This window comes from Callithrix jacchus, chromosome 4, assembly GCF_049354715.1.
Source record: "Callithrix jacchus isolate 240 chromosome 4, calJac240_pri, whole genome shotgun sequence".
Classification (NCBI taxonomy): domain Eukaryota; kingdom Metazoa; phylum Chordata; class Mammalia; order Primates; family Cebidae; genus Callithrix; species Callithrix jacchus.
The window spans coordinates 117,586,141-117,601,497 of record NC_133505.1 but is presented as its reverse complement, the minus strand read 5'-3'; the positions used below and the strand labels follow the sequence as shown (position 1 = coordinate 117,601,497).

The following is a 15,357-nucleotide window of genomic DNA, read 5'->3' as shown; positions in this document are numbered from 1 at the left end:
GGACTTTGCAAAAATACACATCAGTCACAGTATACATTGGAAAGTATATGTGAATGGGTCACTGCAAATATATTTGTATACAGAAAACAAAGCACATATCTGACTGGCAGTAAGGTAGAAATTGGAGTATATTTTTATTGTTTACATCTGTGCTGTCATTGTGGTAGCTGCTAGTAGCATGGATATTTAGAACTTAAAATTTGGCTTATACAACTGAAGAACTGAATGTTAAACTTTATTTAATTTTAATTTAGATTTTAAAACATAGTTGTCTCAAAGTATGTTTGGAACAACTTAGGTATGTAATACTACTGTAAGTTTTATGAAATCCAAATATAGATCAAGTATATCTGTAGAAAATTTACCCTACATATTGAGATATGTTGTAAGTGTAAAATACATACTGATTTCAAAGACTTAATGAAAAGAATAATTCACAATATTTCATTAGTAATTTTTATGTTGGTTACATGTTGAATTTAAGTTACATGTGGCTTTCATTATATTTTTATTGGACAATGCTAGTTTTATACAGTCATTTAATATCTTTGCCTTAAAGCAGGGGATTAATAACCACCTTTAAGTTATAATTCAGTTTTTAGTGTGTCTTTTTTCTCAAGTCAATTCTATTGTATACTATTTTAGCCATCAGATTAACATAAACCGAGAGAAAAATTTTAATATTGTCCTGTTTTTTCTTTAAATTTGAACTGAGACTTACGGGTTTTCTTAGAATTAGATCAGAACATAGTCTCTTCCTCATTTATTCATTTGCACATTTTTCTCATTCAGCAGCATTCATATAGTTTCTGTTTTATATCTACATTATACTAGCTCCTGAAGCCTAGATAAATTCAGTGACAAATTCAGTCATCTATACCATCAAATGCACACTTGAAATTAGAAATTTTTTTAAAACTTTAAAAAATATATATATTAAAGCAAATTTGATAGACTATAGTAAAAAGACTTGTTACATTTGGTTATTCTCTTACTTGAAAAGTATAGTTTTCTACATTTTTCTAGGTAACCCTGTTTCAGAATCATGGTCCCTCTGGAAGTTAAAATCACTCAGGAGGTCTCACTGGTTGCTCTGACAGCTTCTTCCTCCTGGTAACAGTCTTTCTTCGTCTCAAGGAACATTCCAAACTGCTGCCCAGTGGTTGAAATGGGGAATAAACCAAAGAAAAACTCTCAACACTGTTCTCTTCCTTTTTCTTGGAAATTGTGCCTGTAGCATTTTTTCCCTCTGTTTCCGTTACCCTAGGATAATCTCTCTTCTGCACATCAGTACTCAGTGCAGAAGACAAGGGTTGTAATCTTTGTCCCCCTTTCTCACCTCCCTCTTACCTAGTTATACTCACTAAATCTCTCAAGCCATGACTTCATATAGTTTGCCTTTTAAAAATACCCCCACCAAGCACAGTAATGCATTTTGTATCAAGGAATAGAAATGCAAAATTTGAGTGTGAAAATTTGATCTAGTAAATAAAAATCAACCTCTAAGACTCTTTTAACCTAACATATTTTCAGAGTCTTCATAGTCTTTTCATATGTTCATCCCTTTCTTTTCTTTTTTCTTCCATTTTTGTTTTGTTTTGTTTTGTTTTTTGGTTTTTGGTTTTTTTTTGAGACATAGTCACCCAGGCTGGAGTGCAATGGCACCATCTCAGGTCACTGCAATCTCCGTCTCCTGGATTCAAGCCATTCTCCTGCCTCAGCCTCCCAAGTAGCTAGGATTACAGGCATGAGCCACTGGCTAATTTTTATATTTTTAGTAGAGACAGGGTTTCACCACATTGACCTGGCTGGTCTGGGAACTCCTGACCTGAGGTGATCTGCCTGCCTCGGCCTCCCAAAGTGCTGGGATTATAGGCGTCAGCCACTGCGCCTGGCCTCATATGTTTATCCCTTTCTAATGAAACTGGTTGTTTTGTTTTATTTGGGTTTGTGGGAGGAGTTTTCCATTTAAAATTTTTTTGTTTACTAAATTAATGCATGCTTATTGTTAAAATTAAGTTCTGAAGAGTATGCATTTAAAAGTAAGTTTTTTCCCTTAGCTCTCCATTTATGTGGATTGATTTTTTTTAATACTAATATTTTAAAGTAGAAAAAGCAGTAGATGTTTCTGAGGAAAGTGGTAGATTTGTATTTTATTATTATGCCTTATACATACATAATTGATGTTCTTTATATTTTAAAAAGTATTGGCCGGGCGCGGTGGCTCACGCCTGTAATCCCAGCACTTTGGGAGGCCAAGGCGGGTGGATCACGAGGTCAAGAGATGGAGACCATCCTGGTCAACATGGTGAAACCCCGTCTCTACTAAAAATACAAAAAATTAGCTGGGCATGGTGGCGCGTGCCTGTAATCCCAGCTACTCAGGAGGCTGAGGCAGAAGAATTGCCTGAACCCAGGAGGCAGAGGTAGTGGTGAGCTGAGATTGTGCCATTGCACTCCAGCCTAAGTAACAAGAGCGAAACTCCGTCTCAAAAAAAAAAAAAAAAAAAGTATTTAGTGGCCAGGCACAGGGCCTCACACCTGTAATTCCAGCACTTTGCGGGGTCAAGGCATGAGGATTGCTTGAGACCAGTTTTTCAAGACAGCCTGAGCAACATAATGAGGCCTCATCTCTACAGAAAGTTTTAAAAATTAGCTGGGCATGGTGATATGTACCTATTGCCCCAACTAGTAGGGAAGCTGAAGTGAGTGGATCACTTGAGCCCAGGAGTTCAGGGATGCAGTGAGCTATGATCATACCACTGCATTCTAGCCTGGACAGCAGAGAGAGATGCTTTGTCTTTAAAAAATAAAAAAGATTATTTAACAAATTTGCTAATGAGCACATGCATACATGCACTAGTACATATACCAAAAATACTCAATCGGGACCAAAAAAAAATTTGCAATGAAAAGTAAGCTTCCCTTTTACATTTGGCTAGCAAGTTCTGTCCCCCAAAGCAATAAGTATGTCGACATTTTTATGTTGCTTTGCAGAAATTTTCTATGCTTGTACTCTCATTTTTTCATATGTAGAAGTTTACTATATTTACTGGTTCCATTTATCAATGTATTATAGTGATCTTTTTATATTAGGACACAGAGATCTGTCTTATTTCCTTGAAAATTTTAAAGGTTACAGAGTATTCCATTGTATGTAGCCGTTATAGATACTACATAATTTATGTAACTAGTCCCCAACAGATAAACATTTAGGTTTTTTCTAATCTTTGCTGTTATATTCTCGAGTAAACATCCTTGTGCGTATATTTTGGCTACTTGTATGAGTATATCTGTCTCTAGGATAAATTTTTAGGAGTAGGATTGCCACATCAATGGATTTTAATTTTGATAGAAATTTACCAAATTCTACACCTGTCAACTAGTAAGACACCTGCATTTACATTTCCTTAATAGTTTGCATGCAAGATAAATACAAAACACAAATCCTTTGTTAAATTCATATGATCTCAATAATTACCAATCTTGTAACAATAATCTGTTTTCCATTGCCAGGTACATGTACTTGATAAAATAATGACATATAATTCTAGCTGTAATCATGAATTCAACCTACATTTTGTTTTTCTTATTTACTGTCTTGATTTTAGAAGGAAAACTAAGAATTACAGTTAAAAGTTTCTATTGGCATAGAAAAATAAGCATGAAAAGCAAATATTAACAATGTTTGCATTATATGTCAAAGAGAAAATGTGCATGGGTAAAAATCTGGCTGTTGTGTAGTTGATACCATAACAGTGCTCTTTTTTTTCCAGGAAAAACTGTAATTAAAAATCTGCCTGTTGTATGCAAAAGTCTAAGTAGCCCTCAAGTAGTAGTGAATTAATAGGTAGGAAATTTAAATTTTAAAAAATCTCTCCTTTTACTTTAAACTACAGGTAGATATAGTTTAGCTAACTACATAAAGAGTAAACCGTGACAGACTTCGGTATCAATGTATAACCACTTGGACTAGTCATGCTCTTTCTCAAACAGGAATTGAGATATCCTGCATATATTTGAGAAAAACAGTTTAAATATTATCATTGAGAAGTTAAAGCACAAGCAGATTTTCTGAAATAAAATCATGAATTGATTTAATCTAATCTTGGGCGTAAAAATCTTTATGGAGTGCTGAGCTATGACTTTGTCCTTTATGTCCATTTTTTTCTATAATTTTACATGCATATTTCCCTGGAGTCTTAGTAAAACATACTTCTTTGAGCATGTCTTTAAAAAATGTTTTAAAAACATAATACTTATTTGCTTTTATAGATACAAAATCTTACCCTAATCAGTGTGGAGCTGCATGCTCGAACTAGACGAGACTTAGAACCAGATCCTGAGTTTGACCCAATCTGTGCTCTGTTCTACTGCATCTCATCTGACACTCCACTGCCAGATACAGAAAAAACAGAACTCACGGGTGTAATAGTGATTGATAAAGACAAGACAGTTTTCAGTCAAGGTATTGTTCATTTTTATTAATGATATACCTGCCCACTCTAGGGTGAACCTATTAATGGGGAATTCCTGTGCTGGAGATCTAATCTAAGCAAGCATAAAGACTCTTTTCTAAAATGTTTGCTGAGGTGGGGGTAGGAGATTGTGTATAACTTTGTCCTGTATTTATTATTCTTACTTGAATTATTGTCAAAAGTCAGTAGCTGGGACTGTAGGTAGGCACAATAGTAGGAGGCTGGGCAGCAGGATTGCTTGTGCCCTGGAGTTTGGGGCTGAAGTGTACTATGATTGTGCCTGTGAATAGCCACTGCACTCCAGCCTGAGTAACATAGCAAGACCCCATTTATTTAAAAAAAAAAAAGTTAGAAGCAATGCAATATAAAGATCTCAATAAAAGTTATAGTTAGCTCATATAATTTGTTCTAAGTATTATTTTATAAAATATTTATTACTATTATAGCGTCCACATCATTATGTATCCCTAAATTGGGTGTACAGTCTTCCTTATGCATGCATATGCAGGTATTTTCCTGCTGAGAGTTTATCTTTGATTTAGGAAGTTAAGTTACTACTATAAGTTAATGGTTCATAAGATACTTTTAAGATATATTCTTACTTTGCTTATATCTCTTTATCTCTCTTTAGAAAGATGCATATCTCTCTTGAGAGAGATACATATACATATATATATTTACATATACTTTTGGTTCAGAGGTTCTTCATATAGAATGCCATGTAAGGCATTTTATAAAATACCAACTGTCCCTCTGCAGCTTTCAGTGGTTACCATTACAAGTGATTTCAGTCCACTGAGAAGGAAGTCTTAGCACAGAATACAACCATATTAAGAATTTACAGTATATTCAGTGATTTGCTTGATCTGGCACATACCAGCTCATAAGCCAGTTCTTGGATTTTCTGAAATTTTCAACCTAGTTGATGTCACTTTGGTAGTTTGAAATCAGTCATGGGTTGGGGAGGGTCCTTACATCATGAAATAGACCAGCACTACAAATTAAGGCTTTCTTTTTTTTCCTGCAGAGGTGGTGGTTAAACATTTTCATCATACCAGAGATTAAAATGTTCTCTGCTAAGCAAAGATCTCCTGCTAGGAGGAGTAAAGACAGAAACAAAGTAATACAATTTCTTCACAAGTCATATGTTATTTTCTAGGGAATTTTGTGAATGCAGCCTTTTCAGAAGAGTAGCTGAAAATACAAAATTTGAATTTTCAGTTGTATATTAAACTAGGAAACCTTTTGAGAGTTTTAATAAATTGGATTATGTTTTTACTTGGGGGGATGTTTTCTTAATTTGGAATATTTCAGTAGTACAGTTTTACTTAAAAGTAAGAGGTAATGTTATTTTTATATTATGAAGGCATATTATTACATAATATGTTATATATAATAGACATTTTGTTTATTTTTTAGATATCAGATATCAGACTCCATTACTTATTAGATCTGGAATTACAGGGCTTGAAGTCACCTATGCTGCTGATGAGAAGGCACTTTTTCATGAAATTGCAAATATAATAAAGAGGTACTGTTTTGTATTACGTCATTTTTCCAGTTTTTATTCAGAGAGTCGTTTCATGCTATTACAGGTAGTAGTGAAGATAAAAGTGAAGGTAGAAAGAAAATGAATCCCTTCCTATGGCCCTTGAAAGCAGAGTTACTCTTTGAAAGATTTTACACTCACCTGCTATGCCATCACTGTTTTCATCAGACAAGGGATAGGAAAAGCAGTGTCAAGATTGAGGGACTAGTGAAAGATAAATATTTGTTTAGCCTCTAACTTCCTAGTTGTACTTGAGGATGGTTTTTCCTGTGGAGCCGAAATAATGGGGAACTGTATAAAGTTCCATTGTATTATTCATTAAATAGGTTTCTGGCTCCATTGGGAGCCAGCCACCATTTTAATACATTTTTTGGCTTTTCTTTTTTGAAGCTTTCTGAGTTCTAAACAAGCCAATATTTTCAAAAAGTTTTGGGATGTAATCTGTGTATAAATTTATCTGTTCATAAATATAGGACTATCTATTACATATTCTTGTGCACAGAGCTCCTTAAAAAGTGTTTTTTGACCATTTGGTAGTTAGTTGGTTCTCAGTTTGATAAATCTTGTCCAAGCTTATGAAAAGTAAATTTTGACAAAAATATTCTAATTTAAAAATAAAATCATTAAGTGGATCATTTGCATTTTCTCGAGTGTAACTCTTAGAAGCCATAGACTCTCTTATTAAATGCTTCACTAAGGATTCTACCCATTGCTAGGTTTAGGTTTTTTGATGCCTAAAGCAGGCTAGAAAACACACTCTTTGGATCCTGATGTACAGATAAAAGGTGTCCACGAGCATGTTGTTACACTTATCTCTTTTTGTTTTGTTTATATAGTTGAACTTTATCCTATAAAAAATGAATCAGTATTCTAGATTAAAGATTAAGATTATATTCTACAAACTTGTCATCAGATTGAATCACAGATAGGTTAACATAAACCATTCTGAAAATTAGAAAACCAAAACATTTGTTTTCTACAAAACAAAATTAAATAACAGAGCATCAAACATAGTATGCTACTACTCATGACTCTTTGAAGGAAAAAAGAGGGAAGTATTTTTACTATTTATACCATTGGTGACTAGATAGATTCCCATTCATTTGAGTCTTGTCATTGTCAGTCCTACCTTTTATCTTCTCACAGAAGTTGTCATCAACATGTCACATGCTTTCAGTATCCACATTTCTTTTATTTCTGCAAGCAACTCAGAAAAAGAAGTATGTAAGCGTTTCAGTCAATACCATTTTGTGTACCATTACATATCCAGTAATGTCCCTGGGCTTGGTATGCTCACCTTTTCCTTATTAGGTATATTCTCAACAATAGGATTACCAGCCAACATTGATGATTTTGTCAGTCATTTACAAATATAACATCCTTAAATGTCCATAAAATGAATTCTACTAGTAATTAAGGAAAATGGGGTAAACAAAATTGTCATAAAAAGAAAAATGCTTAAATGTCAACTTTTCAATTCCATAGTGTTTTTTATATATTAATACAAGCAACCCTGCAAAAAGATTATTTCATTCTTTCACCCTATTTGTTATGTACCTACTCAATATAACCTTTGGAGTCAGCCAGCCCTGTGTTTCTGTGTTGAATAAATTGCTAAACTCTCTCAGCTTTGTTTTCCTAATCTGTAAAATGGGTAGATAATGCACATAAAACTCTTAAACTCATGTCTGATGCATACTGAGTACCTAAATGTTAACTGTGTATAAGGGGCAGTCCTAGGTACTAACTATAATAATGAATAAACTGTATCTTTATTTTTCCATGTTTAATATTTACTTCCTCAAGTGGCAAACATAAAAAGTAATGTAAAGTTATATTAAACAAATAAAACCAAATCTATAATCTTGTTACAATCATTTTTCTCTTTCTGTATTTCCTTGGACTATTAACTTTACTTTGCCCAGTCTCCCTAACTTAAACTATGATTCTTCCCTTTTCCTCTTCCTTACATACTGTTACATTTACATTACATCGTATCCTTTTTACCTCAGGAATTCTTTCCCCTCCCTGCCCATTGCCTCTAATAGAGTACCCTTATCTCCCATGTGTATGGATGGTAGTGAGTTACTTAAAATACTGTGAAGCAGTTTTTTTTACATGAGTAAATGAAACCATTTTCCTATTTCTTCTGCTTCTGTTTTATCCACAGTTTTGGGTTGTTTTCACCACTAATCCCATCTACCCAACCTTGTTCTTTCTGTAACTTTTAGAAACCCGATGGAATGAATAAACCCCACTAGAAATTGAAGAAAAGTCATGAAGACTTTGTTATTGTCTCCAAATGTTTTTAGAGAAGAGAAATGGGATCCTTTGGCTTTTGAACTTGAGAACAGATGTTTTATTAGCTTTAAAGACTCTCTTAAGACTAAGCCTCCAGGTCAAAGAATAAATATATGTAATACATCTGAAAAATGTGCCTAAAACAACTTTACATTTCTTGTAAAGGAACAAAATCTGTGAAATAAATCTAAGAAGAGAAGCGCAGGGTAACTTTTTTCAGCAGTCCTTTCTGAACTGTAGCAGTTAATAAAAATAGACAGCTTTTTAATTGAGACAAAGTTATTTTCAATACATTTATTTTTTAAATAAGTAGTATACTTAACCAACTCCATTAGATACCGCAACAGAACAAATAGCTGACTGGAATAATAATTCTTAGAATAACAAGATGTTGCATAAATGAGATTCAGATGAAGAAATTAGAAAAACTGTCTTTATAACATTTAAAACAGAAGGGCTAGCATCCTCTTTATGTTGTAATTGTTTTAACTATGTGATATATAACTATGTGATATCTGATGGGTGACTATGTGATAGGGACTCCAGGAGTCTTCCACATTCTTCTCTTAAGATCAGAGTCAACTGTGGCCACATTGTAATGCCTTTTCTGAGCCACTCTTAGTAGTTAGCAGTCAAGTGTGTGGGTTCTGTTGTGTGTGTATGAGGATTCTTCAAATCTGCAACCTCTGATGATCCTTAGAGCCACTTGATACTTCTGTCCCAATTCTCAAATGTAGCCATTCATTACAGTTAGTTTTAAAGGGAGATATATTGGACAAGTAGATAGTCCATCTTTGGATTAAGAAGAGTTTAAGGAAAGAGATGAAGTCTAAGATCGTACCACTACAATCCTGCCTCGACGACAGAGTGAGACTCCATCTCAAAAAAATAAATAAATAAGTAGCTTCAAATCCAATACTCATAACCATCCATCATCTCTTCTGTATAAAAACTCTATAGGTACCACTGTATCATCCCTTCTCCATCTGGGAACCATTAGAGAATACAGCTTTTTATTTTCATACTTTCTGTGATGAAGAAACAATTATTTTGGTTAAAGATTCAAACGTATGGTACCCATTAAACTTTTTCATTCCTTTTTAAGGTATGATCCTGATATTCTACTAGGATATGAGATTCAGATGCATTCCTGGGGTTACCTCTTACAAAGGGCTGCTGCTTTAAGTGTTGACTTATGTCAGATGATCTCTCGGGTGCCAGGTATATATCATTGTGAATGTTTTGTCATTCAACTACAGAGCAAATTGTAAAGGAAATGCAGACAAAATGTTAAAGAGTACTAACGTTCTAGCTCAATTTTTTAGTATTAAATTGTGTGAGTTTTAGATATAGCATAACTCCATTGTAGAAAAAATTTAAAAATGTTCTAGCCTCACTGCTATATATACTGTTAGTATAGCTGTTGGGTTTTTTTCTTTCAGTCACTTTTCATAATACATATGTAGAGGTTTTTAAATAATTATACTGTATATTCCATTTCTATTACACTTCCTTCATCTAGTGTCTTGCCACACATATATTTCTGTATTATGAAATAGTCTTCATAATTATTATGAAGCCACATAGCATTAATTTGACTTGTTGTACTGTAATTTTATTGTTGGTCTGGTTCTTTTTTTTTTTAATCCATTTTGTTGGTGAAGAAGGACGGATGGGTTGAGGAACACTAATAATTAATTAATCGTTGATTTTTATTTGAATATCAGGCTAAAAATATTGCAGAAGTTTTGAAGTGCATTCCCCAAAGTTTCATTCTGATTGAAAAAGGGAGTAATAGGCCGGGTGCAGTGGCTCACACCTATAATCCCAGCACGTTGGGAGGCCGAGGCGAGCGGATCATCTGAGGTCAGGAGTTCAAGACCAGTCTGGCCAAGAGGGTAACACCCCATCTCTAAAAAAAATAAAGAGGGAATAATAATATTCACAACAAAATTACTTATAGTTTATAATGTACTTTTTAAAATTATGTTTTCTTTATAAACATAGGATTTTTAATAAATTTGTTTCAAAGAGTTCCCGCAAGTCTAACTAAAACAAAGTAGTGTATACTTTGGGAAAAGTTGAAACTGGAAGATTCCATAAGAGAAAATTTTTTTAGCTTTACAAAAAATTGGAATAAAAAGGTCATGTGCAGTTGCTCATGCCTGTAATCCCAACACTTTAGGATTGCTTGAGCCCTGGAGTTCAAAACTAGGCAACAAGTGAGGCCCCGTTTCTACCAAAAAAAAAAAAAAATTAGCCAGGTGTGATAGCTTGTGCCTATAGTCCTAGATACTTGGGATCCTGAGGTGAGATGATCACTTGAGTCCAAGAGTTCAAGACTGGTGATTGCACCACTGCACCTCAGCTTGGGCAATAGAACAAGACTGTCTTAAAAAAAAAAAAAAAGGAACAAAGAGCAGAGATGCTTTAAGTTTAGCTTCTCATTGCATGAACTTTTGTGTAGCTTGTATGTCTTTTGCATGATAGGTATACTGGTGTATCTTTTTTTTGCAACATCTTTTTTGGGATAGGTTTTAAATATCCTTGCCTGAGTTTATTCATCCATAAAACAGGGATAATGGAACTTATTTCTTAGGGTGATTGTGAAGAACTTAAAACAGTACCAGAGTATATGTTATATTGTTTGCTAAATGAAAAACAAACTTTTAAATGTTATCTCTTTAAAATAAAGAGAATCAGATGGGTGGTTGTACATGGTCTTTGGATTCAGATAATCCTACTTTAGAGTACTAGTTCTCTTACTGTAAGATCTTGGACAAGATATAACATTGCTGAGTAGAATTTTCTGTCATACAAAAAGAAAATTATACTAACTTCATAAGTGGTTGTGTTAAAATAAAGGAAATAATGTTTGTATTAAAAGAAATGTTGGTAAAATTCTTAGAATATAATAAACATTTAATATAGTAAATATTTTTATTATTCTGGAACCTCTAATCATCAGCATTCACATACACTTAGTGTTATATAGCAGAGACACATTTTAATTTATATTCTAGGTAAAATTCATCTCCTAAGAGACTAGACTCAGAACTCTGTTTGCTATGAGTAACTCTTCATCTAGTTCTCCATATGCATTCAAGAGAATTTCATCCTGAATATGAACATGATGTCAACAGATTTTCAGAGAATCATTTAGTTTAAAAATTGCACCAGTTTTTTCCCAAGAAATGACCGGATTAACTGTGGACCTTTCTCATGCTAAAACCAAAGAGCATTAGATGTTTATAAAGGTAGCAACAGGCCAGGCATGATGCACCTGTAGTCCCAGCTATTTGAGAAGGTGAGGCAGGAGGATTACTTGTGGCCAGGAGTTTGAGGTTGCAGTGTGCTCTGATTGCACCTGTGGAAGCCACTGCACTCAACCTGGGCAACACAGTGAGTTGTCTATTTTTTTTAAAAAAAGGTAGTGCCAAAAATTACCAAATTTAAAGAAAAAGGGTTTCTTATTTAAATATAGAAAGAAGGAGGGAGGGAGAGATTTCTGGTATATTTATTAGAGAAAATTTTTTCATACATTGTGAATTCTGTTTCATTTCATATTTATTTATTTAGTGAATTCTATTTCATTTCATATTTATTTATTTATTTTGAGACAGATTCTTGCTCTGTCGCCAGGAGCCAGGCTGGAATGCAGTGGCACAATCTCGGCTCAGTGCAGTCTCTACCTCCTGGGTTCAAGCAATTCTCCTGCCTCAGCCTCCTGAGTAGCTGGGAGTACAGGCGTACGCCACCACACCCAGCTAATTTTTGTGTTTTTTAGTAGAGATAGGGTTTCACCTTGTTGGCCAGGATGGTCTCTATCTCTTGACCTCATGATCTGCCCACCTCAGCCTCCCAAAGTGCTGGGATTACAGGTGTGAGCCACCGCACCCGGCTATATTCTTAATGTTTGTTTTCATTTTCCTTGGCATAATTTTCTTGAAAGTTTGTTTTCTGTGAGCCCTGATAAAATCTGTTTTCATTTCTGTAGATGACAAAATTGAGAACAGATTTGCAGCTGAAAGAGATGATTATGGATCGTATACAATGAGTGAGATAAATATTGTTGGCCGAATCACACTAAATCTTTGGAGAATCATGAGAAATGAGGTAGGTGCTTTATCTAAAAGTTTGTTTGGAAATAAGATATTCTGTCAATATAATGATTTAATTATTATAGAGTATCAGTAAGATTTACTATATAGCATATGCATTTGTCAATTATTTTTGTTATACTTAAGTAGAATTAAAATAGTACTTTCTAAAATGCAAAGCTACAGAGGTATTAGTCCTTAATGTTTTAAGCGAGTTTTAATTTTTTTTCTTCTTTGTGTCTAAGGTAGCAATAGTTAGAAAGGTCTGTAGCTATAATAAAACATTGGGGCCAGGTGCAGTGCTCACACCTGTAATCTCAGCTCTTTGGGAGGCCCAGGCAGGGGCATCCCTTGAGCCCAGGAGTTCCAGACCAGCCTGGACAACATGGCAAGACCCCATCTCTACAAATAGTAACTGAAAAAAAAATAACTGGATGTGGTGGTACCAAACGCATGGTCCCAGCTACTTGGGAGGCTGAGGTGGGAGAATCACTTGAGCTCAGGCAGTTGAGGTTGTAGTGAGCCATGATCATGCCACTGCACTCAAGCCTGGGAGACAGAGTGAGACCCTGTTTCAAAATAAAATAAAATATTGTGTTGTACATATTGCATATTGTCTAATTTCACCATTTTTTACACTTAAATTATTTTTGCACTTAAGACCAGCTGAATTCAGCATAGCCTTGTTGATTTGTTATAGTAAGAAAAATTTAGTCTAGAAATAGGAAGGAGCTTCTCAAATGAAGTATATTTAAATATTGGGTCAGATTAATAAGATAAAGGGACAGTACTTTGAAATAATTAATAATTACGGCTTTAGGGGCTCAGATAAGGATTTTTAGTAGAGTAATTTCAACAAACTATCCCATTAATTTGCATCCACTTAGAAAAATAATTATTTCACAAAAAAAGTAAGATCATAGGATTTTCCTGAATATTTATCTCCTTGAAGTTACCTGATTTCTCTTATTTGAAATGTAAAAACACCATACATGGTGGCTCACACTTGTGATCGCAGCTCTTTGGGAGGCTGAGACAGGAGCAAATAGCTTGAGGCCAGGAGTTCCATCAAGACCATCCTGGGAAACTTAGGGAGACCCTGTCTCTATTAAAAATAAGATAAACAATTAGGCTGGGCACAGTGGCTCATACCTGTAATCCCAGCACTTCGGGAGGCCAAGGAGCACAGGTCACTTGAGCCCAGGAGTTTGAGACTAGCCTGGGCAACAAGGCAAAACTCCTATCTCTACCAAAAACTACAAGTTAGCCAGGCATGGTGGCGTGTGCCTGTAGTCTCAGCTACTTGGAAGTCTGAGGTGGAAGGATCACTTGAACCTGAGAGGCAGGGGTTGCAGTGAACTGAGATTATACCACCACACTCCAGTCTGGGTAACAGAGCTAGAACCTATCTCAAAAAAAAGCAAAACAAAAAGATACTTACTGTAAATTGATCTATTCTTAGATTTTGGACTTTGAATAATATCAGCTAAAATGTTTATATTTAAAAGAAAGCGCATTCTTCAGTTGCTTCTGCTCTTTGAAACTACTTTCTCATTAGACACTTTCTATTGTATACTTATTATTCCCTATTATCTTCTTGGCTCTTTGGATTTATATAAAACATTTGACTTTCTAAGCATGCCCTATGCAATATACAACATGAATCTGCTTGAGAATAATTTTATCTTGTTGTGTTGTTCTTAAAATAATAGAAGAGTATCAGAGTCCCCAGTGATTTAAAGTAACTTCTAGTGATACAGCATAGGATGTGGGAGATACAGAGATTGTGGTGTATTTGGTGTGTATATTTCATTATATATTTTTATTTTATTTTATTATTTTTTTTTAGACAGAGTTTCGCTCTTGTTACCAGGCTGGAGTGCAATGGTGCAATCTTGGCTCACCGCAACCTCCGCCTCCTGGGTTCAGGCAATTCTCCTGCCTCAGCCTCCTGAGTAGCTGGGATTACAGGCATGTGCCACCATGCCCAGCTAATTTTTTGTATTTTTAGTAGAGACGGGGTTTCACCATGTTGACCAGGATAGTCTCGATCTCTTGACCTCATGATCCACCCACCTCGGCCTCCCAAAGTGCTGGGATTATAGGTATGAGCCACAGCCCTGACCTCATTATATATTTTAAACTGTAGTCTGATATTAGCTGAGATGAACACATACATTAAGTGTATAAACAGAAAAGTAAATTACTGAATCCTAGTTTCAGAGGTCTTTTTATCTCTGTATATCCAAAAGGCAATAGTAGCAAATTCACTGGTAGCTTAAAACCACAAATTGGAGAATAAATATTTTTTTAAAGTTCAGGGCCTTCTCTAGTCCTCACTGAAAATTGAGGGTCAAATGTCTTCTCTCATTTAGGATGAATATTTAACATCTAGGATCTTTATGTAAATATGGGAAACAACTATAAGAAAGTTATGAGCTGGATAACTTACCTGTTTTTTAAAATTTGGAGCTGGGTACAGTTTTTTAAAATTTGGAGCTGGGATCTATGTCTGGGTACACAGACATAGTTCCAGCTACACAGGAGGCTCAGGCAGGAGGACTTTTTGAGGCCAGGAATTCAAGGCTGCAGTGCACTGTCTCATTATGCCTGTGAATAGCCACTATACTCTAGCCTGGGAGATAAGGCAGGATCCCATCTCTTAAAGTAATAATAATAAATTTTGTTTGTTTTTTAATATGTAGGTACTAGATTTCTTTCTCCTACTTTTACTTTGAACATAGAATTCCTGTAGTTTCCTTTGGCCTTTGAATTTGTAGTGACAAAACACCTCTTAAATAGTAATGCTTATTAGATATTTGTTGACTGCTTAAATGACAATAAATGGCTCTTCCCCAGACGCTTATACTTAGAGGCCTTCTGGATGTCAACTCAATCTAGGCTTTTCAAGAATTTGCCGAGTGAGTTG

The 15,357-nt window shown here is 34.8% G+C and overlaps 1 protein-coding gene across 7 annotated transcripts in view; it reads left to right on the top strand.

Moving 5' to 3' along the window:
- The window catches only part of REV3L (REV3 like, DNA directed polymerase zeta catalytic subunit), a 202,051-nt gene that overhangs the window by 141,307 nt on the left and 45,387 nt on the right, over positions 1 to 15,357 (top strand). For all 7 annotated transcript variants that reach the window (XR_013534485.1, XR_013534486.1, XR_004742016.3 and 4 more), the window contains 4 exons: positions 4,276 to 4,468; positions 5,898 to 6,009; positions 9,434 to 9,549; positions 12,326 to 12,444. Coding sequence is in view for 4 of the 7 variants with exons in the window: in XM_035296532.3 (XP_035152423.2) it covers positions 4,276 to 4,468; positions 5,898 to 6,009; positions 9,434 to 9,549; positions 12,326 to 12,444 (540 nt within the window). In the remaining 3 variants the exon portion in view is untranslated. The remainder of the gene's footprint in view (positions 1 to 4,275; positions 4,469 to 5,897; positions 6,010 to 9,433; positions 9,550 to 12,325; positions 12,445 to 15,357) is intronic.